Source organism: Cydia splendana, chromosome 1, assembly GCF_910591565.1.
Source record: "Cydia splendana chromosome 1, ilCydSple1.2, whole genome shotgun sequence".
NCBI lineage: Eukaryota > Metazoa > Arthropoda > Insecta > Lepidoptera > Tortricidae > Cydia > Cydia splendana.
Window position 1 is genome coordinate 2,981,731 of NC_085960.1, and position 25,989 is coordinate 3,007,719.

At 37.0% G+C, this 25,989-nt stretch overlaps 2 protein-coding genes and 1 long non-coding RNA gene across 5 annotated transcripts; 1 reads left to right on the forward strand and 2 right to left on the reverse strand.

Annotated features, from left to right (window-relative positions):
* The first annotated feature begins 303 nt into the window (after positions 1-303).
* Positions 304-13,630, forward strand: LOC134789584 (pseudouridylate synthase 1 homolog). 3 transcript variants are annotated; one of them, XM_063760163.1, is made up of 7 exons: positions 304-430; positions 3,506-3,734; positions 4,290-4,456; positions 6,764-7,043; positions 7,511-7,610; positions 12,511-12,666; positions 13,042-13,628. In XM_063760163.1, exons 2-7 carry the CDS (start codon positions 3,532-3,534, stop codon positions 13,441-13,443), a joined length of 1,308 nt encoding a protein of 435 aa, XP_063616233.1. In that variant the 5' UTR covers positions 304-430; positions 3,506-3,531; the 3' UTR covers positions 13,444-13,628. The 3 variants fall into 3 exon arrangements, with proteins under 3 accessions (XP_063616233.1, XP_063616240.1, XP_063616226.1); XM_063760170.1 differs by having other exon boundaries at positions 308-426; positions 13,042-13,629; XM_063760156.1 differs by having other exon boundaries at positions 368-496; positions 13,042-13,630.
* Positions 10,539-11,720, reverse strand: LOC134789769 (uncharacterized). Its single transcript, XR_010144116.1, has 2 exons — positions 11,130-11,720; positions 10,539-10,684 (listed from the first exon to the last, which is right to left on the reverse strand). It is a non-coding gene; the product is annotated as an uncharacterized LOC134789769 (long non-coding RNA).
* An 11,460-nt stretch (positions 13,631-25,090) lies between the features above and the next one.
* On the reverse strand, positions 25,091-25,633 carry LOC134789369 (uncharacterized). The gene has a single exon (XM_063760307.1). The coding sequence runs from the start codon at positions 25,631-25,633 to the stop codon at positions 25,091-25,093; it is 543 nt and encodes a 180-aa protein (XP_063616377.1).
* Between the last annotated feature and the right edge of the window lie 356 nt (positions 25,634-25,989).

The window sequence follows — 25,989 nt, forward strand, 5'->3', positions numbered from 1 at the left end:
TTTCTTGGTCTAAAGTAGCTAACACACTATCGCACCGCACCAAGGTCATTGTGGGACGCACCCATAAGTAAGAGGGAGAAAGAGATATCGCTGTCTCCCTCTTACTTATGGGTGCGTCCCACAATGACCTTGGTGCGGTGCGATAGTGTGTTAGCTACTTAACTTCTAGTTAAGAAAACGCTGTCAAAATGATAATCATCGATAACTCGCAAAAATCATCGATTGTTAAAAACCGGTATTTGGTTGACGACACTAAATTTTCATTCGTTCATTGCACATCGTGAATGAATGAATTGAATGGAATTTATTAAACATGGCTGTCGCTAGCCGACACGATGTGACAAGTAGCCGGCATTAATTTTCCTTTTAATAGCTATTCTAGCTTGTTGTCGTTGAAATTTTCATAAAATTGTTTAATTCCGTTGTGTAGGTATGACATTACTTAAATTATTTGTAAATACTTTAAGACAAAACCTGCCGCGGCTTCCCAATACAGGTAGAACTTTGTAACTGTTGTTGTACCTATTCGTTATTTGCACATGGTTAATTTTGGTTTGTGAAACTATCAAATATTATGTGTTATTATCACCACTTAACAGTTTAATTTTCACATAAAACCTTACAGCTCTTACGTTTTTCGTCTTCGTTGGTCAATGATCTTGTAAACTTACCTAATAAGACCTTATAAAAACATAACCTCTATTGCAAAGCAAAAATAAACGCTGAATTCACTTGTTTCTTGTCTAGAATCTTCTCCAAATTTTGGGCTAGAATATTCCAGTTGCAGGCAGCCGCTGTTGAGTGTTGTTGCGTTTTCTGAGCTGTTTTCAAATTATTGGCAGAATTTTTGGTTACTTGTGCTCAAACAACTTCAGCAATTAAATAACGTATAATAATGAACTTAGGCTGGTCATATTGAATTTAGTACCTCTGAGCAAGTGATACTCATAGTCTTCTATTCAGGAAAATACTCATTTGGTCTGAAATAATATTCGTTTTTCTTTAGTTGGTTGATCTCTGATTTTGTTTCGTTACTACAAAAAATATTCCAATTTGTGGTTAATTCCTGAGCTTGCTATGGTAATGTAATTTTTGGGAATTTGGGGTCTAATTAATCAAATTAATTTGTAGTTCAAACATTTTCCAAATATACTTTGAGGCTGCTATTAACAATAATATTACCAATCTTATTATTGATAGGAGCAAGCTTGAAATGAAAATTTATTACTGAAATAAATGAGCGTTTAGTTTGTCTGTTCTTGAACTTCTTGAAAATGTTTTGGTGTATAAAATCAACTGATTTACTGGTATGATAACTGGTATACTTATTGTTAGGTGTTTTGAATTCTTTGGTCAATAGCAATATTGTTGTTAGCTCTTTGCCCAGACAAGTCACTGTTGTTGGTTTTTGTCAAAGAAAAACAATGTCCTTAGCAAAAAACATGCCATCTTGGTATTAATTTATTGTTCATCCATAGGCATTTCTAACAAAAAAAGATTGAATATAAATAATGTTATCTGGCTGGCCCGGAATATAAATATTCTTTATTCTTTCATAATTGCATACATGTAGTAGGTACAAAAGATATTAAATATTATATTAGGATCTTACATGCTACCCGATTCGGGTGTTGCAATATCTACACTAATTACTTATTCTAATATTATACACAAAAAATATGTAATGACAAATGTGGCATTTAGGGAATGCAAATCGGTTATTTTTTGTATGGAAATAACCGCGGTTTCGGTTAATAACCGATAATTTCCATACAAAAAATAACCGAAAATAACCGATTTGCATTCCCTAGTGGCATTCCATGCTTAACGGGTGCATGTGCATAAGAACCCTTCTCTATGGAAAGCCACAAATAATGGTGGTTGGTTTGTTGTTTTAATTAATTTGATAGAATACAAATGATGATAGCTTTCTTGCACTAAGTTAAATGGAAAATTCCTATTGCTCATTGGTAAGATCCTCTTAGGTCTCCAACAAGCTATTTACCTAGTTAATTTTGGTGGCTGAAGAATGGAGGTCAAACAATGGTCACCTGTAGTTTTATATTCAACATCGTGAGAATATTCTGAATCATTGATAAAAAACAAATCTTTTACTATTACAACAAAATATATAAAATTTAAATATAAACTAAACAAATTGAATTACAATTTAAATTGATAAAATATGTTGAACCCATACCTACTTTTTAGTACGTGTTGTTATAGGCTATAGCGGCTAGCTGGCAACAGAAATACATCATCTGTAAAAGTTTCAACTGTCTAGCTGTCACGGTTTATATCCTTTGGTTTCGGCTTCGGTTTATATCATTTTTATCCTTTGGGTACGGATACGGAACCCTAAAAAATTGAGCCAACCGCACCTAATAGCCTTTATTAGATTCGTATTTAGTCCTATATATGTAATTAACAATGTATCTAAACTGCAAAACGTAATTCAAGACCAAAAAAAGTAAGACAATGTTGCCACTGCAATAATTTGTTTGTAAAATACTAAATTCCTTTTGATAAATAATCATGCTAAGATAATTTATTTATACTTAAGTAAGTTTACACCTACGATTTAAAAAAGTACTTTTATTTAAGTACTTATTTTTACATAAATACAAGACGCGCTAGTAAAAAGTGGCAACGTTTTCTTACTTTATTTGATCTTAAATTACGTTTTGCAGTATAGATAGCCGATCAAACATGTTCGTCAGTAGAAAAAGGCGCAAAATTTAAATCTTTTAAGGGCCACTTGCACCATTCCACTAACCCGGGGTTAAGCAGTTAAGCCGTTAACCCAGTGTCAAATTGTACTGGTAACCATGGTAAGTCCAGGTTAACCGGTTAACCCCGGGTTAGTGGAATGCTGCAAGAGGCGCTAAAGCATTCCATTTACTTCCCTTCCCTTGCAGTTTGAATCAATTCAAGTCACATTTTCATACCAGATACCTAGGTCGAGGTCCTTTGTACACTTGTAGGTATAGGTTCTCCCTCTTTTACACATAGGTAGGTACTGTACTTACCTATAATCAGATTACCTACCTTTTTTAGGGTTCCGTACCCAAAGGGTAAAACGGGACCCTATTACTAAGACTTCGCTGTCCGTCCGTCCGTCCGTCCGTCCGTCCGTCCTTCCGTCCTTCCGTCCGTCTGTCTGTCACCAGGCTGTATCTCACGAACCGTGATAGCTAGACAGTTGAAATTTTCACAGATGATGTATTTCTGTTGCCGCTATAACAACAAATACTAAAAACAGAATAAAATAAAGATTTAAATGGGGCTCCCATACAACAAACGTGATTTTTGACCAAAGTTAAGCAACGTCGGGAGTGGTCAGTACTTGGATGGGTGGGTTTTCGTTTTTTTTTTTGCATTATGGTACGGAACCCTTCGTGCGCGAGGCCGACTCGCACTTGCCCGGTTTTTTTTCTTTGTACTCCAACATTTGGTTTTGGTTTATTTGGTCAGGATTATGTTAAACAACTCCTCTTACTTGTAGGCACTCAGCTCAGACACATAACTGCCATGGAAGTAGCCCCAGAGCCAGAGTCAGATAAATTCGTACCAAACAAGAACAGGACTCGGTTTAGAAAACGACAATGGGAAGACAATACTAAAGCAAATGGGGCGCCTGAGGAGAAAAGAGATAAGCCTTTTGAGAGGATTAAGAGGAAGAAAATGGCCATGCTCTTGGGCTATTGTGGAGTAGATTATTACGGTATGCAGAGGTAATGTTGTGCATGAATGTAGTCTTTATACGAAACCATAGAGTTGAAAAATTATACGATCGCCGGGCCCATTTTGTAGGTAGGTCAACCGGCTTGCCCTCAAAATGTGCCCGGCCATGTATATGTACATAGCCGGGCACATTGTTACATATACAAGCGCTATTGGCAGAGATAAAATATTATATTTGCTTGTTCTGAAATCCCAGTTCGCTTTTTAGCCACATTGTTAGCCTTGTTGGTTGGATTTGGTTCTATTTAGTAAGGACTAATATTTCAATAAAGGAAAATATTTTGACAAGCTATATAAATAAGTCGATGTGGAAGTATAAATTTTTCCACATCTACTTATTTTTTTATAGATGTATCTCAATAATCACTTTTTTTAAACAAAATATGTAGTCATTGTGTTATGACCTCATTGTTTAGTAGGTAGTTACCTAGTTTTGTAATTGTAACTTTTGGATGTCTCTCTTTCACCCTATAGTTGATTAATACCCGTAATGTCGATCGCCTTGATGCGATAAGTTCCCCATTTGTACAATAAAATATTCATAGGAATCCTGGCGTCAGAACGATAGAAGAGGACTTACTAAAGGCACTGTTAGAAGCTAAATATATAAACGAGGAGGACTTCAACACCCAGCAAAATACTCAGTTCCAGAGGAGTTCCAGGACTGACAAGGGTGTATCTGCTTCCAGGCAGGTCGTGTCGTTAAAATTACGTGAGTCATGGCATTTTATTATTGGTCTCGCATAGTCGTACTATTGAAAGCTGTCTAATGGTTTTAGTTAATTACCATGAATCTAGTATATGACTGGATCATGCACGAGGGGTGGGGGGAAATGATCGAACGGGATAGTCTTATGTATCTTCCAGTAGGAGTAGGAGCGAACGCGCTATTATTGTTTTTCCTTGTCACAGTCTCATTTTTTTTTATTCCCCACCGTAAGTTTAGTATGTATTAAGAGGCACGCGTATAACATATCTTAGTGAGTTTAGGTTGTCACCTGACGATATTTTCTTTGTGAAGACCTAAAAATAATATAGCTACAAATATAATAACTATACGCACCATTCGAATTTAATTGTCTTCCTATGTTCTCCCACACCCGATTTTTCAAAATCGCATTTTTGTAGCCTTTATTCGTCAAATCATATAAAACCGAATTTGCTTTAACTAAATTAATCAGTATTTCAACGTCCGTATTTCCAAAGTCCAAGCCAAAGCCGCTCGCAACGCGCGGTGTTGTGTGTGTGTGACTGCGCGGGCGTGATCAAAGCGGGTGGAAGTCTGGAAGCGCGCGGTGCGCCGGCGGGGCGCTGCGTCCACGTGCGGGTCGCGCCCGCGAGTCGCTCGCATCGCGCGTCGCTCTCACCCAGCCCGCATAACGCGCCTGTGTGAAGGAGCCTTTATTCTTCCCCTACGACCCACTTTGCAAATAGCCAACGCCAATTGACTGTATCAATAGGCCTGTTGCAAGTAACAAAGAATCATGGAAATAATGGTTTCAAAGAAACTTATTGGTTAATATGTTTCTAAAAAATGGCCCAATCTCAGTATAAACTGAAGGATTATTAAGATATTCAATAAAATAAAAGTGCAAAATTCTCCAATCGGCCATTATTACTGAAACGCCAATCAGAAGCGTTCCAAACAGTGACGTCATCAATCCATAACATATTTCTTAGAGCAACATAGACAACCTCATTGACCGAAATCTATACGTCCTCACCAAAGAGTTCGAAAGGTGCAAAACATATATTATTTCGCCACTAAACATTTATTACGTCCAATAAATATTATTACACGATATAAAATAAATATCTATTTGTTATTATTTAAATATAATACTAAATAATACGATATTTCAACAACAAACTTTTTTAATTATTTGGCTTAATGGAACTATCATTGCCATGTTGGCTGTCGTAACTAGAAAAACTTAAAAATTAAAAAGTAAAACCGGCGCTCGGTGATTTTCACTCAAAATTTACATGTATCTAAATAATTCATGTTAAACTGCAACCGTGTGAGAGTTTTTGTGTAAAATGAGTTATTGTGATAAATTTTTGTAATGTATTTATCATCCCTAATCGTAATATATGGTGCTAAATTAACAATATCATTCGGATTCAAGGGAAATTCGTAACTGTAAGTATGTAAACAATGTTTACCACCCTACTACCAACTAAATGGTGACGTCACAAATGGCAAGCGAGGCGTTTTCGCGCGAAGTTTAAACTAGCTATAATAAAATGCAATTATCTATGTTAAATCTTATGAGTATAGCTGAAATATTGTGTTTTTCGGAACCAATACAAGTGTACCGACAATAATAAAAGGGATTTCAAAATTTGTCATCAGGCCTATTGTCCCTTCAGATATCCATATCTCCAGTACAGGCAAAACTTTAGAATATTGAATATTTATATCGGTATTGAATTTAAAATGGGGTTAAGATTATCTCCTCTCTATAACTAGTGTATCTATTAAATTTTAGTGCAATTCAACCTCTTTTTACAAGCTTTTATTTAGTTTCACCTGACCGTTGTCTGTCTGTCTGTCTGTGTGTAATCAAATCTTGCAAGTTAAATTTGATCCACTTCCCGGTTTCCGATTGAGCTGAAATTATGCATACATACGTAAGTCGGGTGACAATGCAATATTATGGTGTCATCGAGCTGATCTGATGATGGAGACCGGAGGTGGCCATAGGAACTCTGTGATAAAACCACGAAACCTAATTGTGTTTGGGGTTTTTAGAATTGTCTCGATGAGTATTAGTTGCCTGTGGAAAAAAAAGTACAGTCGGCGATAAAAGCTTGCACCAAAAATGAAATTTTTGCCAAAAACTTATTTTTAATCATACTCATATATTAATTCATATTAATAGGTCTACTATTTTATGAAGTCAAAAGTTGTGTTTTATTTAACATATTGATACAATTAAATTCAAAACAAACCACATAATATAATGTGTAATGACTATAACTATTCTACAAGTTAACATAAATATAATTATTTCAGCTCTAGAAGTAAGTGTAGAAGAAATAAACAAAGGACTTCCAGAATGCATCAGAGTGTTCGACGTAAAGAGAGTGACGAACAAATTCAACTCAAAATCCAAATGCAACGCACGGACTTACAGCTATACTCTTCCCACATTCGCCTTTGAACCAAGCTTGAGTATAGAGAGTGGGGATGAGAGAAAGAGATACAGAATAAGTGCTGATAAAATGCAGCAAATTAATAGTGTTCTAGGGTACTATAAAGGGACAAAGTGTTATCATAATTTTACAGAGAAAAAGTAAGTTATGAATTATATATTTTATTTCAGCAAATAAATTACAGTTAAGAAAATAAAAACAAAGATACATAAACATATTTATTACATACTAAATTAAATGATAAAATAATGTAAAAATAAACTTAAAAATACCTACTTACGTAAAAGGACCTTCTAAATTTTGCCCCCTAGGGGCTATTCATAAATTACGTCATTTCAAATTAGGGGGGGGGGGTCTGGACATCGGATGACGGTAGCATGAAGTAGGAGGAAATGGGGTCATTTGAAGCATGATTTTTGGATGATTATAGGGGGGGGGGGGGTCAAAAATCGTCAAAAATCGATGACGTAATTTATGGACAGCCCCCTAGGCAAGGTGCCCATCACGCAGGCGGCATTCCCGCGCTGGTGTGAAATTATCTTTTTTTTTGTAACTTTTTATTAATACTAAAAGTATTTCTGTAATTATATATATGGGATGTTTTCAGACATTTTCAAGACCCTTCAGCGTCGCGGTACATGATGGGATTTAGCATAGACAAAGTTTTTGTCGAGTCCGATATGGAGTTTGCCGTTTTATTAGTTAAGGTTAGTGGTGCTGGGACTGGTGATTTCATTACATGTGAAAAAACTAATAATGATACTCGGTTGAATTGTATGGGCTCGTAGTATATGTCGCAGTTTAAATATGTCATCTTACAAATTTAACTTCTGATGTCTGATTAAACTAAAATTTTGCCTGATATATTACTTTTGGTAAATGCAATGTTAATTAAGGTACAGTCAGCAGCAGAAGTCGCTATACACTCCAGGTGCTCAAAGAGAGGTAAACGTTTAAACTGTCAAAAAGTTGTTGACTGTCATGGTAGCATTTACTTGTGAGCGCTCAACGTGTCACAAATATCTTAACAATCGCTATTCATTCATTTCTACACTTACAACGAGTCATTATACCTTAGCTGTCAAAAAACCACTGGTATCTAAGCGGTCAACTTGTCAAATATATCTGAACAATATGGAAAAATAGACGTTTAAAGTAGTGTCCGACCGAAGGTTCGGTTTCGGTTTCGGCCAGTTTCGGCCAAAAAATCATGTTTCGGCTGTAGTTTCGGTTTCGGCCAAAAAACGGCCGAACCTTTCGGCCGGGCCGAAACTTACGAAATGGTACTTTGGACAAAGACCAAAGTTGGAGAATAAGTAGGACATCAATATTAATACGTACATATACTGATTCATGTATAGGTACAGAAATTAAATGGTTTATTATAAAACAATTCCACTAATAAGGGCACCACTGGACGGTAGACGCAGTCTTAAGAGGCTGTCAATACCTATAACGCGCACACTGTCTAATTGTATCGGAGTGAATGAGATAGCACTGTCGCATGTTACTGGGCCCTGGGCAAGAGAATAATAAGAAAACTCATCATCTTCCTCGCGTAATCCCGGAATTTTTGCCGAGCCGTGGCAATGGGAATCCAATAGACAACTAATCCCAAGAATTGGTGTAGGAACTAGTTTTTACGAAAGCGACTGCCATCAGACTGACCTTCTAACCCAGAGAGTAAACTAGGCCTTATCGGGACTAATCCGGCTGCCTCACGATGTTTTTCCTTCACCGAAAAGTAAATAGTAATATATCAAATTCTGCATACAGCATGTTCTGTTGTTCAGTACAGGGAAATAAGTTTTCGTTTTTAATTTCAATCTTCAAGCGTTGGCCGAGTATCAGCTCGGCCCTAATCGAACGATGTCTTTTTCGCTCTTATTCACTCACTTATTCAGTAATTTTCCTATCTACCTCTAATGGCAAATTTTAAGCGAGGCTAAAGGCTACGCTCAACTTGTGCCGCAAAGTTGATTTTCTCAATAGTTAATATTTTGCGAGGCTAAACAGCTGACTATTGATTAAAACGAAGAAAAAAACCTTAAGTGTCCCCAGTACAGTTTTTCATACGAATGCTCGACCTTAGTCTCACTTACCTCAATTTACAATTGGTTTGTGTTCCACATGTCCTCTACTTCAGCTTCGCCTTTGGCCTCGCTGCGCCATGCTCGGCCTGCGGTCTCGCCTTTTAATATAATGGACATTAGTTGGAGTCTGTGCACAAATACTTATCCTGAAACCTGCAGCACGGTTTCTTCGCATGAAAGTTCGCCTCATTGGGGCACTTCGGACTTTTAGACCCAGGTCGGAGGACTTTTAGATCGGTACTCGGCCTTGCGATATTGTTATCAAAAAATTTCGCGCTCGCTGCGCTCGCGTTTTTAGTTGGTTTTTTGGTTGACCCTGTATCTACATGTTAGCTTGACTGGTGAATGAATAGAGTTAGACCAAGAAAATTCTGCAATGATTTTGATAGCATACGCAGTGCAACTAGTGCAAATGTTATTTATACGTCATCATTTCATAGAAGTTTTGTCGTTTAAAATAACACTTGCACTGCGTGTGTTATCAAAATCGTTGCAGAATTATCTTGGTCTAACTCTAGTAATTTTCTTAAAAAACTGCTTAAGTAACATCAATCTCAAGGACAACGGGTGTTGACAGCCCCATAATATAGTGCGTAAAAGCGGTTTTATGTCATTTTTTCAACGATTTTAACAAGTCTACAAAAGTTTCGGTTTCGGTTTCGGCCGAAACTAGAGCCAAAGCCGAACATTCGGTTTCGGTTTCGGCAAAAAAACATGTTTCGGTCGGACACTAGTTTAAAGCATACAAGTATGGTATGTATGGTCGAATATTGAATGAAAAATAGCCATGCTAATTTCAGGTAAAGCGTTTTGACAATCATCGAAAGCAGTACAGTCTTGTCATCACATACATCTATCTCACGTCTTGCCCTTCAACCATTTGACAGGGGCCTCTCGGTCAACTTACTGCAAACTATTTCTTTTAGCAGAATCGTCAAAACGAATGACACATAGCGAAAGCTAACTGAAGCCGAATTTAGACCCAATTGTCAAGGCTCGTTGTGGTCTCAGTAACAGGCGTTTGCTTTTCAAAGCAGAGACCGTGGGTTCAAATCTCAGTCGTACGTACCTAGAGATTACAGCTTTTTATTTTTTTTGGGTTTCATTTCTCTTATTAATTTGTGTCTTCTGGTTTTGTGTTAATTTCGCATTAGTTTATATATTTTTTTAAGATATGTCACATTTAGTGTATGTACGACTTTCTAACAGGACGTTGTAGGTTTGAACCCGCAGTGGGCGTTCCTTAGATTACTCCTGTGCGGAATGCCATTTGATGTTTACTGCTAGGTTATACTAACAATAAGTTCAAAGATATATAATTATAACTCCGTATACTCTATCCTCTCTGCTAAGTTGTAAAAACAAAATTCGTCATTCCTATGGTCAACAGTTAGCATATTAGGTATATGCATGGCAGTGATGTTTTTATCGCATACATCTATAGAAGAGGAGGCACCGTTCTTGCGGATCATGAGTCCAACCAACAAAATAAAGAGAGGAGTTATAGTTGGATATGTTTAACACCTTTACTGCCCGTGCTCCTCACGTGGGGCCACGGCTAGCCTCTATTACAAAGCCATAAGGTTTACATGTCAGATTGGGACAGTGAACGTGTTACGTTTCAATTCAATTATTTTCTCCTTCGTTCTTTGATCGATTCGGAGCATCGTACTTTAGTACTATACAGGCTGGCCCATTTAGATTGGTCAGTATGGGAAAATCTAAAACTATAATAAAGACATACACCGATCCCTTCTTAGGAACCATGTCATCGATTTTAGTAACAAGAAAAACTGCATTCATACATTTAAAAAAATGGTGGTCTTTTCGAAAATTTACTAAAATAAATTAAAGGATATGAAAACAATGCATTTTATTCATTTCAGACATCATGTTTCATAGTAACATTTACTGCTTAAGACCTACACAATCGATATCTAAATAGAAATAGTCTTAGTTTTATTTTTCATAACGTTCGGGGTTCGATTCCCGACCTGAGTACCTACACATTTTTTTAAATGTATGAATGCAGTTTTTCTTTTTACTAAAATCGATGACATGGTTCCTAAGAAGAGATCGATGTATATCTTATAGCTTCAAATTTTCCCATACTGACCGATCTAAATGGGCCACCCTGTATAGTATATTTTAGTACAATAAGCGGGCTAAATAAATATATTAACATAATTATATATGCTCTACGGTTTGAAAGAACAGCCGCCTATGACAGTTAAAATAAAAAACCGATCATTCTCGTAGAACCTACTTATTTATTGTCTAAGTTTGACACTTGACGATAAAATACTTCTTTAAGAAAGGAGGTGTCAATTCGTAGCTGCTACAGTATTTTTTTTAAAGTTAAACAGATAAAATGTTGATGCTTAGTTACCATTGAAATAACAACTGCTTAGCAATTGGTGGCACCCTGGCTGCTGACATACGTGATTGGCAGTGCGTGTAGGTATTAATGACAGCAGCTTGAATTTGAGTGCTTAGTTACCACTGACTTTCTAACCGTTATTGTCATTGTGATTAAATAAGGGTGTATGTGTTAAAGAAAAACTCAGAAGTTAAGATATATGTGACAAACTGAAAGCCTACGTGAAAATGACAACTTAGATGTCCTTATTTTTGTGACGATTGAAGTGTATATGTTTTCTTGGACACCTTGCCCGCTCAGGTATATCTGCTGCTGACTGTACCATCAAACAGATCCCTTATAGTGTAAACAACTTTATTTACGGTATTTGACACATTATGACTGACGTATATAGAGATGTAACTAACGCAAATCGATTGTCACAGCAAGCGATTACGATTGGATGGCACGTAGACTGAGGTATCGAATTGTGACGTATAATGAATTTTTATTTGAGATTTAAATAAAGCTAGAATTATATGGTTTTCCCGCAAGCTACCGGTCGGTTGGTGTATTTAATACACCGACCGAGTAGGTCGCACCCATTGTCAAAATTGAAACTAACTGGGGATCTATTTTAAAGTTTATTTATGTTATTTCTGTGTCAAATTTGTTGTCTGTTAAGTGACGATAAATATATCCATATTTACAGTTAATTATCCACCTTTTCCTTATTTTTATTAAAAGAAAAATGAAAAATTCATATCGATTTACTTAGACGACTACCGATTCATAACGATGGTGTTCGGCCAACCCTAAAATTAAAAAAAAAAAAGACGTAGAACGTAAACGTTCGCAGTGCAGTTGTTTTCCTTTGTGATTTCGATGTGCAAAACATTTTACGTAGTGTTGCTGTAGTGAGTGACAGACGTCAAATACCGTAAATAACGTTGTTTACACTTATAGCATGGCTAGTGTTGTCACGCGCGTCTCCATATGTCAAGAGCGATTTCGAGTACCTATGTGACTGCATACAACTTACAAGTATCATGACTTTCTTGTCATGAAAGTCATGTCATGATACTGGTTTAGGTATACAGTCAGCGATATAATCTTTTAAAAATGGAAATTTTGACCAAAAACTTATTGTTACAGGGGCAGAGTTTCATGTTGCATCAAATCAGAAAAATGATAGGTTTGACCATAGCAGTGTGTCGAGGGCTCGTTGACATCTCTATAATGGACAAAGTGTTTGGAAAGGAGAAGGTCATGATACCCACTGCTCCAGGCTTGGGTCTTGTTTTAGATAAGGTGAGGCCGTATGTTCAGTTAAGAATCGGAACGTATCAACTTTGACCATTTCATTAATATAAAGTTTTTGGATTTCATTATACCTACCATAACTAGAAACTAGAAAGCATTTAAGCCCTATCAATCGTATACCATATCAAGATATTTTTTTTTTTACGTTATAACAATAATCAATCACGAGATATTACTTATGTTAATTTTTACCATGCATTATTTAATTGGTTAATAAAACCATTGGGTATTTTTACGACAGTTTAGCTTGATACGACTCTTATCTCTGGATCTCAAACAATTAAAACTACAAATTTCAGTTTATTTTCCTTCATTCGCCAATTTGTAATGGTTTTCCTATACCAATAATAAATATAATTACAGGTACATTACGATAGGTACGACACCAAATTCAAAGACAGCCACGACAGTTTAACATGGACCGAAGTAGAGGACACCGTCCAAAAGTTCACACACGAACACATATTCCCTAACATTATCAAGGGCGAGATACAGGACGAATCCATGGCTACCTGGCTGGAGAAATTGAAAGGACACTCGTATGAGCCATCTGATGACGCGCCAGTTGAAAAAGATGGTGAGAAAGATGACACTGATGATGAGCAAGATGATGATGTAGCGGAAGATGAAGAAAATAATACCGAAGAAGCGAAAGATAAAAACGAAGAAGTTACTGAGAAAAAAAATGAAGTCAGTGAAGTTAAAGATGAAAAGAATAGTGAGAAAGTTGGAGAGATAAACGAAGTTAGTGAGGAAAAAAAATGAAGTCGGTGAAGTAGGTAAAAAAGTTAGTGAAACTTAGTAGTAAGTAGTAGGTGAACGTTTCGAAAAATCAGAAATAAAAAAAAACTTGTTTATGACAAGAGACTTGGGACACTAACATAATTTAGAATAGTGTACAGGAGTACAGTAATCTTGTAGATTTACTACAATAATATGTAAGTATATAATATTTATAAATAAACAAAAAATATTATTCCCGAAATGTATAAAATTATTAAAATTATTTCATTTCATGTTCGTTAATTGCTTCTAAAAAAATCCTTTAAACATTTTCTCAGCACATTCGATTTACATTTAATGTGCAATCAGCTAAACTATTAGCTTAGCACCCCTGCTTAGGTACAATACAAGTATGAATGCAAGGATGCTAAGCTAATCGTCTCGTTTTACGTTTGTCACCTTTGACACCATTATTTTATTCCCAATGCAATAACAAGCAATTCCAAAAACAGTTTTAGTTAACACAATAGTTAATCTAATTGGAGAGCTTGCCGTTTTTTAGTTTTCGTCGTAATGTTCACATTATACGAAAAAATCTTTATTGTATTGAGATTGAGTTGGTCACCCATTTTGTTGTAATTCTGTCGTACGAAATCGTCGTCTATAGGTATCGAGTTTTTATAAAGGGTCTTTCTCAAGTCGTTATATTTAGACTGAGTAAATATGTCGTTTAAAAGGTTGGCTTTCTGTGTCTGATACTAATGACCAAGTACGTTAATTGTCTTTGTTGAGTCAATGTTTTTGAATGATTAAATTTGTGTCTTTGATTTAAATTTAATGTATAAAGTACAAATTGTCAATGAGGATAATTAAACATTATGAATGAGTGAGAAAAAAATGAAGTCAGTGAAGTTAAAGATAAAAAGAATATTCAATAATTGTGAGTTTATACAATTATTGAATAGATAGAGAATAATCATGAAAACAGTGGGAAAATAAATGCGACTTTGATCAATATTTTAACTACCAGGGCTCAACTAGTTCCAATCAAATAAACAACAATTTATTTGCAAATTAATATTAATAATATTTTTGGATGTATTAACATCATGTATAATAGGTTACTAGGGAGATTGTGGAGGGAATTTCCTTGTGTCTACGTTTGATTTTGTGTTGTGACTACGTCGTTTCTAAAGTTCTAGTCGTCCAGCGATCAAATGGCTGCTGCCACTTTTTGTTTTGGTATATCTTTCGTTTAATAAATAAGAAAATGATCGTAGTTAGGTAATAAAAAGGAAATAACTAAAAATAACACTATTTTGCTTTTGTTAAGAAGCCTAGCTAGAAGTATAAATTTTTCGCATTTTAAATTCCCATGTCCACGAATCGCTATTCCTGTGCTGGCACAATAACGAGCCGTTCTTCAGTTTCAAGTGACACACGCGATAAGCACGTTCTTTATCTCTGATTTAAGATTGCATTTTGTATAGCAAAAATCTAGTCGATCTGACCAATAGTTTTATTGATTTAAATCTTCTCTACGGTCTGCATACTTACCTCTGAACTATACATTATAGATCAATATTGGCACACCATAGTTTTAAAAATTGAGAATTGTTGTTCATCATTGTTTTCAATTTGGTTCTCTCTTATAGTTAGTTACTTCCTCAGGGCTGTCAAAAAGTGGCATATCAGTGAATTGTTATTATTTATATTTAGTACGCGTATCTAAATTTTGTAAATGTATCGTTCAAATAAATCGGAGCATCATGAGTTTACTGTTTTATAAATTAAATACGAAACAAATGTACCTACACTTTTGTCGTTGAATTTTGTAATTGGGTCGTACAAAAAGGCAGGCTCGTAAAAAGGCTGAGCAATAGTATCGTCTTAACCCTTTATCAGGCTAAGGGATACATATTTTTTCCCACATACGGCACTTCAAACATGTGTCGATGAGTAAGACTCATAGAATTAGTATGATAAAGAACAACTGTCAATCTTCAAAAGTGTGACCTAAAATGAAATGCAAGTGTGTGCGTAAATTGTCTATGTGAAATCAAAAATAGTGATGTCATGTTACAACATATTAATAATCTGACGATGTTTGATTGCTTTATCGACTACTTTTTCCAATGTGTTATTTTAAACATTAAAATTTTTCGACATTATGACGTATAAATAACACTTGCACTGCGTTTGCCATCAAAATCGTTGCAGACTTATCTTAATGTAACTCTTACTGTATTGGAAATTGAAGTTATCATGACACGCTAAACATGAACACCTTCAAAAAGGTATAACAATCGTTATTATTTGAAGTCGGTTATAAAAGCTAATATCTTAATGATGTCTTGTGAAGAAATAATTACATAGCTATTAATATACTGACAAGTTATCGATACTGTCATATGAACATTTTGTCAAGCCCTAGCGTAAACTAACAGTTTATGTTTTTACACAAAATATTCTAAATTATTGACTAATATGATAAAATATCGGAACGGAAGAAAAACTTATAATGAACTGTATAAACCGGCTTCATACACTTTTTATGCTGGTAATTTGACAAAATATCGTTAAGAAAAGTTCGCTCTGAATATCATAATTACCTGTGAAATGAGTATTTGCTTGGATTATTTGGCTCTGTGACACTGCAATCCGGCACTACATGACACCATCTTCATTTTATTACCTTATTTAACATTTTTCGTCTTAATTCGTGTATATTTTTCAATTCGTAAATTACCGTGATTCGCTCTTGGCCGTCCGCGGCCGTCGTCAAACTCAAAAGTGGTTACGTTTTCTCATTGGTAGTCTGACTTTTTCGCACTCATGGGATGTTCATATACGTGATGGCTTCCCTTTCGCACACTTAAGCTGTCTGTCAAGCGCGAGCGGATGCTATGTCTGTGGTAAGACTTCGATGAGTGTTCGTCAGATTAAGAAAATGCTAGGGATGTACCGACTAGTCGGGAAAGCAGACTATCCGGCCACATTTGTAGTCGGCGATTAGTCGGCAAAAATGGCCGATTAGTCGGCACTTTATTAGTGAAAGAAAAACAGAAATAAATAAATCAACAGTCATTATTTACCATATGTTTTATATTTATTTTACTAAAATACCTATTCAGGGTGCAAACGAAAACTTTTGTTCATATAATTGATCGTTATCGTATGTTGGTGGGCTGGTGTTTTCCTCTACAGGTCGATCTCAACTGATTCTCGTGTAATTTAATGTGCAAGTTCGATATTTTTTTATTATTATTCAGTTTTTGTTTTTTTTAATGGTGGGGCCATGAGGAACTTTTAATGTTATTGCAAAATTTTGGGACTTAGACAGGGCACGTTTTACGTAAAGACGCTGACCACAGTGGATAGGTTCTTAACTGGCGACTACGTACGGGAAATAGAAGCTTAGAAATACCTACTACAAGCTGTACTGACGGTCTGCACAGGATCGCAAAATAAAAGAACTAAAGACAGAAATTGAACGAGGACTCTTGTGATAGGTCTTTGTACCTGTAGAGAACACCTTTTAGCCAAGCTAATATGACGAATAGCGCCACCAAAGGAGCAAAACTATTGTTTTTCACCTGAACTTATACGAAACTAATGATCTGGCCGACTCGCCGACTAGTCGACCGACTAATCGGCCATTCGAGCGCCGATTAGTCGGCTAGTCGGCCAAATCAATAGTCGGTACATCACTAGAAAATGCCTACAAATAAGTGTTATATTAAGTTATAGAAAAAATATAGCATTAACGTGGACAATAACGACCAAACCCACAAACTGCTTAACGATTTTTTAACCCTCCGCCAACCTCCCGAAATTAAAAAAAAATAGTAGACGCTTTCCGGCTCGCTGGAAAAAAATACTTTATATAACGTTTTTTTCTTCATAATACTTCGATTCCAATAGGTCTGTATGACGCTCGAGTAAATCCCGATTTAGCATCGTGGGCTCCCCTACTATTGTAAAAGTGTCAGATGTCAATTAGGGATCTTCTTCAATTGCTAGAAAATAAACAAATTATTATAAATCCTATCAAAAACATAAATGTGAAATGAGAGCCAAGTTCAATATTAAGAATATGCGTCGTTGTTGACTTCGCCTGAAAAAGAATTGAGATCTATAGGTACGGGTGCTTTGTCTAATCTATGGCACTAATTAGGACCGGGATCGTCCTGTCACGAGTATCGATTTCCGATGATTAAGATTACAAATCAGTTTATTTATAGGGTATTGTTGGAATAAAACCAAGTCCATAATGTCGTTTTTAGATCTATCATCAAAGCAAAGGACCGCAGACCGCAGATCTTATTCTCGTTTAGTTTGGTCAGATTAAGGTATTACGTTTTGCAAGCATTTAGTTAATATTAAATTATCTTTGTTAAATTTGGGAGGTCTCGTTTTTAGTCCGTAGAAGGGTTACCTAATACTTATTGCGGCGCCTATTTCTTCTCATTGCCCTTTCTACGCAGCGAACGTGAGCTGTTTTTGCTATTCAGTCCGAATAATTTTGAGATTGACTCCACACTTCACTCACACTCAAGGAAACCAATATCAAAAGTAGATCTAAATGAAATTGGGTACCTAAACGTATTGAGGGCATCATATTTAATTAGTTATATTATGAGCAGGCTCGATAAGGGGGTTATGGATTGTACCCTCGTTCCATGGGCGTACCAAGAATTTTTAAAAGGGTGGGACAGAGAGTACATTTATATAGGTACCTAAACAAGTGGTAGGAAATCAAAAATGTTATTTACTTTTTTCCACCTTATTTCAATAATAACCTGCAAATATATTTGTAACTAGCGACCCGCCCCGGCTTCGCACGGGTTACACAAAACCTTAACAAATTAAGACAGTTAAACCTTTCTCAAGAATCACTCTATTGATAGGTGAAAACCGCATGAAAATCCGTTTAGTAGTTTTTGAGTTTATCGCGAACATACAGACATCAGACAGACGTGGCGGGGGACTTTGTTTTATAAGGTGTAGTGATCTATTAATATTACGACTGCATTAATTTTATTCTACTCAAAAAAAAAACATTAATAAACTCCAATAAGTAACTATATTTACTACTAGCTGTGCCCGCGGCTCCGCCCGCGTGGAATTCGGTCTGTGTCAGTAAGCGGCTCACTTCTAAGCCTAATTTCTCTCCCTCTCCCCTGGAGGCGGAACTTGAAGTAAAGTTGACAGATGGATATGCTAGAGGACTGTAGTCCAGATAAAATATTTTACAATTAGGTACCACTAAATAAAACTACACTCCAAAATCAATAGTTTTTTTCGCCCTTATTCAAATTTTACACGTGATTTAAACGACAGAGTACCTAGTAGATGTATATCGGACGATACAGTAAGGTATACGTGCGCGAGCGAAATCGAAGCGGCCTGCCTGGCTAGAGCGTCACCCACTCACCGTGGTCTTCTTCAGACTCCTGAGGAAGATCACGTGCCCCTTGTAACCTCAATGCGTTGCGAGACTTTCGCGAATGATTCGATTTTTTTCGGGAAGCCATGGTAATGCGTATAAAATGCGAGTCCCAAATCGTTTCACTCCGCAAACAACCAGTGCCGGATTAAGATATTTTGATGCCCTAAGCATTTCTAGACCATGGTGCCCCCTCTCCCTAGGGTCATCGAGATTACATTGAATTTTTTTGGTAAGTTGAGTGACGGTCATTGCCGCATTACAGCTGAGAATGGAAATCAGTCACATAATTTTATCCCGAAAATTGACAGTGCTGCAGCAGTAACGTTGCAACAGAGTAATGCTGCTGCAGTCGCAATATCTTCGAAAGTAATTGAAAACGCGCGAAAATTTTTCGATATAAAAACGCAATTTCATAGACAATTGTACATTTTTACTTTTAGTATGGAAATAGTCACATAATTTTATCACGAAAATTGACAGTGCTGCAGCAGTAACGTTGCAACAGAGTAATGCTGCTGCAGTCGTCATATCTTAGAAAGTTATTGAACACGCGAGCGAAGCGAGCGCGAAAAAAGTTTTCGATATTAAAACTCAATTTGATAGACGGTTGTACATTTTTAGGGTTCCGTACCTCAAAAGGAAAAAACGGAACCCTTATAGGATCACTCGTGCGTCTGTCTGTCTGTCTGTCTGTCTGTCTGTCTGTCTGTCTGTCTGTCTGTCTGTCCGTCCGTCTGTCACAGCCGATTTTCTCCGGAACTACTGGACCAATCAAGTTGAAATTTGGTACACATATGTAAGTTTGTGACCCAAATACGGACATGTAACGTAAACAAATGAATTTTAAACATGGGGGCCACTTTTGGGGGGTAAATGAAAAAATTAAAAAATTTAATTTTTCAAACCATATCATGTTACATATCAAATGAAAGAACTTATTGTAAGGATCTCAAATATATTTTTTTTATAATTTTCGAATAAACAGTTTAGAAGTTATTCAAGAAAATAGGCAAAAAATGACCATTCCCCCCCCCTTATCTCCGAAACTACTAAGTCTTAAATTAAAAAAAAAATACATAAAATAGGTCTATACCTATAGATGACAGGAAAACCTATTAGAAATGTACAGTCAAGCGTGAGTCGGACTTAATTACAGTTTTTGATCCGACCGCTACGGATTTTTTAAAGAGATTTCACTCACGTTTCACATAAAAAATACATTGTTAACAGTGCCGGATTACTTAGAGTAGTAGTTTTCTTAGAGTAATTGGTGATAATTTTCTGATAAGATAATCATTTTAAATATTTAACGGTCTTACCTACTTACGAGTAATTGTAAGGTCAAATTAAAAATAATGTTTAAAAAAATATGTTAAATTGAGAGCTAGCTCAAATTTTTTTGTACTCGTCGACTTTAATGGTTGAATTAATAAAGACTTTGTAACCAATAAGCAAAACAAGCACGTGCTTACGGCACCACGTTCAGGGGGGGCACCAAAATGCCAGGTTGAAAATGGTGAACATATTTTAAAATTAGGGACAGACACATCGTTTTTACCACACGATTTTTTTAGCTGTCCAAAAGCTAATTTGCAAAAATAATGGCTCATAATTCTTTGGGAAACAATCGGTAGCAGTAGAAGAGTCGTGATTACATGCATAGATTCGATTTCAACCCACTCTTTTGCGGTTCGGCGGTCTTATGCGAGGCCTTCTGCCTTACGGCAAAGTTGATCTTCTGCCTTAATTACACTTAGGCGTGGATCCAAATCCAAGCTTTCCTCTTTCGCAGCTGGGCCTACTGCCTTTCTCACACTTCGCCAATTCAATTCCAAGCTCTCTGCTTTCTTGCATATTTTATGCATGAAAACAACCTCGCTGAGACCCTTAAATATCGAGCCCTATGCGAAGCTAGGCTGATAGAAAACTGTCCCATCCCTTCTCTGTATGAAATCCTGGATTCGCGCCTGGTTGGGACTATAACTAAAATTGCGTTTTTATATCGAAAAATTTTCGCGCTCGCTTCGCTCGCGTTTTCAATAACTTTATAAGGTATGATAAAGGTGACATTCGGGTGGCGACTGCAGCAACATTACTCTGTTGCAACGTTACTGCTGCAGTACTGTCAACTTCCGTGATAAAATGATGTGACTGATTTCCATACTAAAAGTAAAAATGTACAACTGTCTATCATATTGCGTTTTTATATCGAAAAATTTCCGCGCTCGCTTCGCTCGCGTTTCTATTACTTTCTAAGCTATGATAAAGGTGACATTCGGGTGGCGACTGCAACAGCATTAGGTACTCTATTGCAACATTACTGCTGCGGCACTGTCAATTTTCGTGATAAAATGATGTGACTGATTTCCATTCTCAGCTGTAATGCGGCAATGAACTTCTCTCAATTTACCAAAAAATCAATGTAATCTTGATGACCCTAGGGAGAGGGGGCACCTAGAAATGCTTAGGGCATCAAAATATCTTAATCCGGCACTGATTGTTAAAAATTGTGTAATATACGGAACCCTTGGAACGCGAGTCCGACTCGCACTTGGCCGGTTTTTACTTTTAGTATGGAAATCAGTTACATAATTTTATCACGAAAATTGACAGTGCTGCAGCAGTAACGTTACAACAGAGTAATGCTGCTGCAGTCGCCACCCGAATGTCACCTTTATCATATCTTATAATTAGGGATGTACCGACTAGTCGCCGACTAGTCGGGAAAGCCGACTATCCGGCCACATTTGTAGTCGGCGACTAGTCGGCAAAAATGGCCGATTAGTCGGCACTTTATTAGTGAAAGAAAAATAGAAAATATAGAAATCAACAGTCAATATTTACCATACGTTTTATGTTTATTTTACTAAAATACCTATTCAGGGTTGCATACGAAAACTTTTGTTCATATAATTGACCGTTTGATCGTTATCGTATGTTGGAGGGCTGGTTTTTTCCTCTACAGGTCGATCTCAACTGATTCTCGTGTAATTTCATGTGCAAGTTCTATAGTTATTTTTTTATTATCATTATTTTAATGGTGGAGCCACGAGGAACTATCAATTTTATTGTTAAATTTAGAGACTTAGACAGGGCACGTTGCTCGTAATAAGGCTGACCACAGGGGATAGGTTCTTAACTGGCGACTACGTACGGGAAATAGATCCTTAGAAATACCTCCTACAAGCTGTACTGACGGTCTGCTCAGGATCGCAAAATAAAAGAACTAAAGACAGAAATTGAACGAGGATTCTTGTGATAGGTCTTTAAACCTGTAGAGAACACCTTTTAGCCAAGCTAATATGATGAATAGCGCAACCAAAGGAGCAAAAATATTGTTTTTCACCTAAACTTATACGAAACTAATGATCTGGCCGACTAGCCGACTAGTCGGCCGACTAATCGGCCATTCGAGCGCCGATTAGTCGGCTAGTCGGCCAAATCAATAGTCGGTACATCACTACTTATAATGTAATTGTAAACGCGAGCGAAGCGAGCGCGAAAATTTTTCGATATATAAAACGCAATTTGATAGACAGTTGTACATTTTTACTTTTAGTCCCAACCAGGCGCGAATCCAGGATTTCATACAGAGAAGGGATGGGACAGTTTTCTATCAGTCTAGCTTCGCATAGGGCAGAGATGCAAGAAAGCAGAGCTTGGAATTGACCAAGTGAATGTGAAGTGTGAGCAAGGCAGAAGGCCCAGCTGCGAAAGAGGAAAGCTTGGATTTGGATCCACGCCCAAGTGTAATTAAGGCAGAAGATCAACTTTGCCATAAGGCAGAAGACCTCGCATAAGACCTTACGCCGAACTGCAAAAGAGTGGCTTGAAATCGAATCTATGCATGTAATCACGACTCTTCTACTGCTCGCTCTTTGGCTTCACTCGAAAGCGCTAATTGATAGGATGCTTTTAGTTTTCGGCTTTCACGGGGCCCCTTATAACACTTTGACAGTTAGGTCTCAGGATCGCGGCTAAGGAGCAACTCTGCTTGGCCGACAAATCTGGCGTGCAAGAGAGCAAAATTCGGTAAAAAGAGAGCAATAATCGGTAACCTATGGCGAAAAAATCGGCTGGCCTCAAGCCCGAAAGCAAGATATTTTTCCATGACTTTAAGGGCCTCCGCGTAAGGTCAAATCGAAAGCCTACGTTGGAGATGTTCTTTACGTACTCTCACTCTCTTACTTGATCCCTACGACCTTTCGTTATTAGATGGGTAGGTACTTGTACACGTATAAAAGTTTCATGTAGGTACCTACTCCACGACGACTGTAATGCTGATGCAGCCTGCGCTTTGTTTTGCCTACGGTTTTGGTGCCCCCTAGACGTGGTGCCCTAAGCAAGTGCATGGTATAATAATATACTCCGCCTGGTACTCCATTCCGAGATTTGCGTATGACTTAACTGACACGCGCCTACGTCATCATGCTGTTTACAGGTTCTCAAACTTTGAAATGTGGGAGAATTTTAACCAACGGTGAAAATTATTTTAACGGCATTAATTTTAAGTTATTCATGTAGAAACATAGTAAAATAAAACAAATCTAATGTATTAAATTAAACTTTATTTATCTATACAAGACAAACGTTTAAAAAACTAATTCACAGTTACACATTAATTACCAAGCTTACGACGTGAAAAGTTTGGAAAACACTGCGACTGCTGACACTGAGCGAGAAGGAAATAACAACTAACACGCGTTCGACAAGGATGACGGTCAGAGCGGCTACCGCAAAAACCGAAATTCGCAAATTGCGGGGATCTTTCTCTTTTACTCCAATGAAGGCGTAATAAGAGTGACAGAGAAAAATGCCCGCAATTTGCGAACTTCGATTTTCGCGGTTATAACCCAGGGCATGAAGTTATCTAGATCCGAATTGTCAAATGTGCACAGCGCTATCCTGTGTTGCCAGTAGTATAAACAGAATTACCCGAAAGTCTGAAATTTCTTTCGTGAATCGGAAGATATTACTAACGAGTAATTAAAAATTACGTGTTATTGTAAAATTTAAGCTAAAATACATATAAATGAAAATTATAAAATTATAAAGAAATATTTTAACTTATTAACCATAGGTATAATGTACCCATGTAACATGTTATGTTGAAATAAAGTGGCAATGTTATTGTGACGTAGGCCCGTGTCACTCTGGGAATGGAAGACCATGTTTTATTAGACCATGAGCAAGTGCTTATTTTTCTTAAAAGGGTTAATCCGGCACTGCAAATGACAGAGGTCAATGTTTTTTTTTTCAAAGTACCCACCTTCGTGGCCATTATTAAGTGCTTAAAGTAGGCGATACCTCCGTATGAATATGGATTTGATATGGTTGCGATATAATTACGATTAGGTATAATTCATGATGGAGAAAATTTATAATTTTAAATAATTATGCAATTATACGCGTGTTGATATGTGTGTTTATTTTACCACTACGTAACTATGTAAACTCATTTTTAGTTTTCTTGATTACTTAATGTTTATTCAGTTCCCCAAAAGATGGCACTGTGCAATGAGGGGCAATTAATTTACTGTCGTTTAATTTTGTTGTATTATTAATTTATTAAATCAACATAATTATTCAATTATTTTTGTTGATATCCGTAACCCCTCTTCTAAACTTAGAGTTAATTTGGCAAAATCTTTTCTCGGTGGCTTATTCATGTCACAACGTATTAAATTCAGCGCCATCTGTTAGTTTACCAGGGTACTCAATAGTGGTAGTACATATTTGAAAAAAGTTTGCCCCTCCTTCCTAAGTAGCGCCATAAGATTCAGGGGCAAACTTAAGTCAATCGAGTATTGTGGCTACCCCCCCTTTTAGGGGTTGAATTTTTATAGCCTATAACCTGGCCGGGAATTTTCTCGACAGATTAGTAAAGTTTGTCATCAAAATCCGTTCAGCCGTTTTCACGTGATGCGCGTTCAAATAAACAGACAAACAGATAAACACACAAACAGACAAGAATTCTAAAAACTTTTGGAACGTGTTCTGTTATCGATTCTTAGTATCCCCAGCCAACTTTTTTTCAAATATCTTCCATGTACAGACTTTTGACCGTCTTCAGCTTTATTTTTTTTTAAATAAAATAAAAAATAAAAAGCTTTTATTTCAGACAGTACCCATATACAAATTGCATTAAAACTAATTTAAAAACTAAAACTATACTGACACTGTAGAGGGGTGCCACTCATGTTAAAATAAATCAAGATCGCACATTTTAAGTGCAAGTCATTTTCTATTCTGGTCCATGTGAACAGAAATCCAGCGCTTAAACACCGGACTCCTTATATCGTCAGAAACAGCCACAAGTATTTTGTTGTCGGAAAGGCGCAGTCTCCTCCAGAACGAGGCAACGCGGGATCTCGTTACCGCGAAAAAGTCGGGGACCCCCGCGTCCGCGAACATGCCCAACGCGCTGCAGCACCGCGGCAGCCGCATAAGAGCCCGGAACGCGTCATTGTACTGAACTCTTATTCTGCTCATTGCCTTCTGCGTGAACGTTATCCACAACTGGGAGGTGTACATGCCTAAGCAGTATGCCTTGAAGAGTGTGGTTTTTACATCCTTGCTGCATTTAGAAAACCGCCGAGCGAGCATGTTGCCTCTGACGGCGAGGGCCCTCCGCTCGCGCTCAATGTCAGCATCGTCATGCAGCCGTTCCGTCAACAAGTGCCCCAAATACTTGAACCGCCTAACAACATTGATTTCCGACCCATTTAAATACACCGGAGGTACGCTGTCCGGCCCAGAACCCGACGCGAACACCATCATCTCGGTTTTGGAAACATTATATTATTATTATTATTTATTATTCTCTTTATTCATTTCTCATCTTAAGTTAGGTTATTTATAATATGAATATAAAAGTAAAATATAAAAACACTTACAAAACAATAAAAATTAATATAAACACATTATAAAAAACCTAACCTAGGGTGCCGCCAGCAGCGGGGCAAGGCCCAAGCTACCGGTGGTCAGGGCTGCAGAGAGAGGAACCGGCGGACTATCCGCGCCGTGTCCAAGATCACCGCCTTCTGCATCTGACCCTTGATCCAACCACCTAGCGAGAGTCTCTTAAGGTGTTGGTCGAGACTCTTCGCTATTAGACCGTTTACTGAAACGACTAT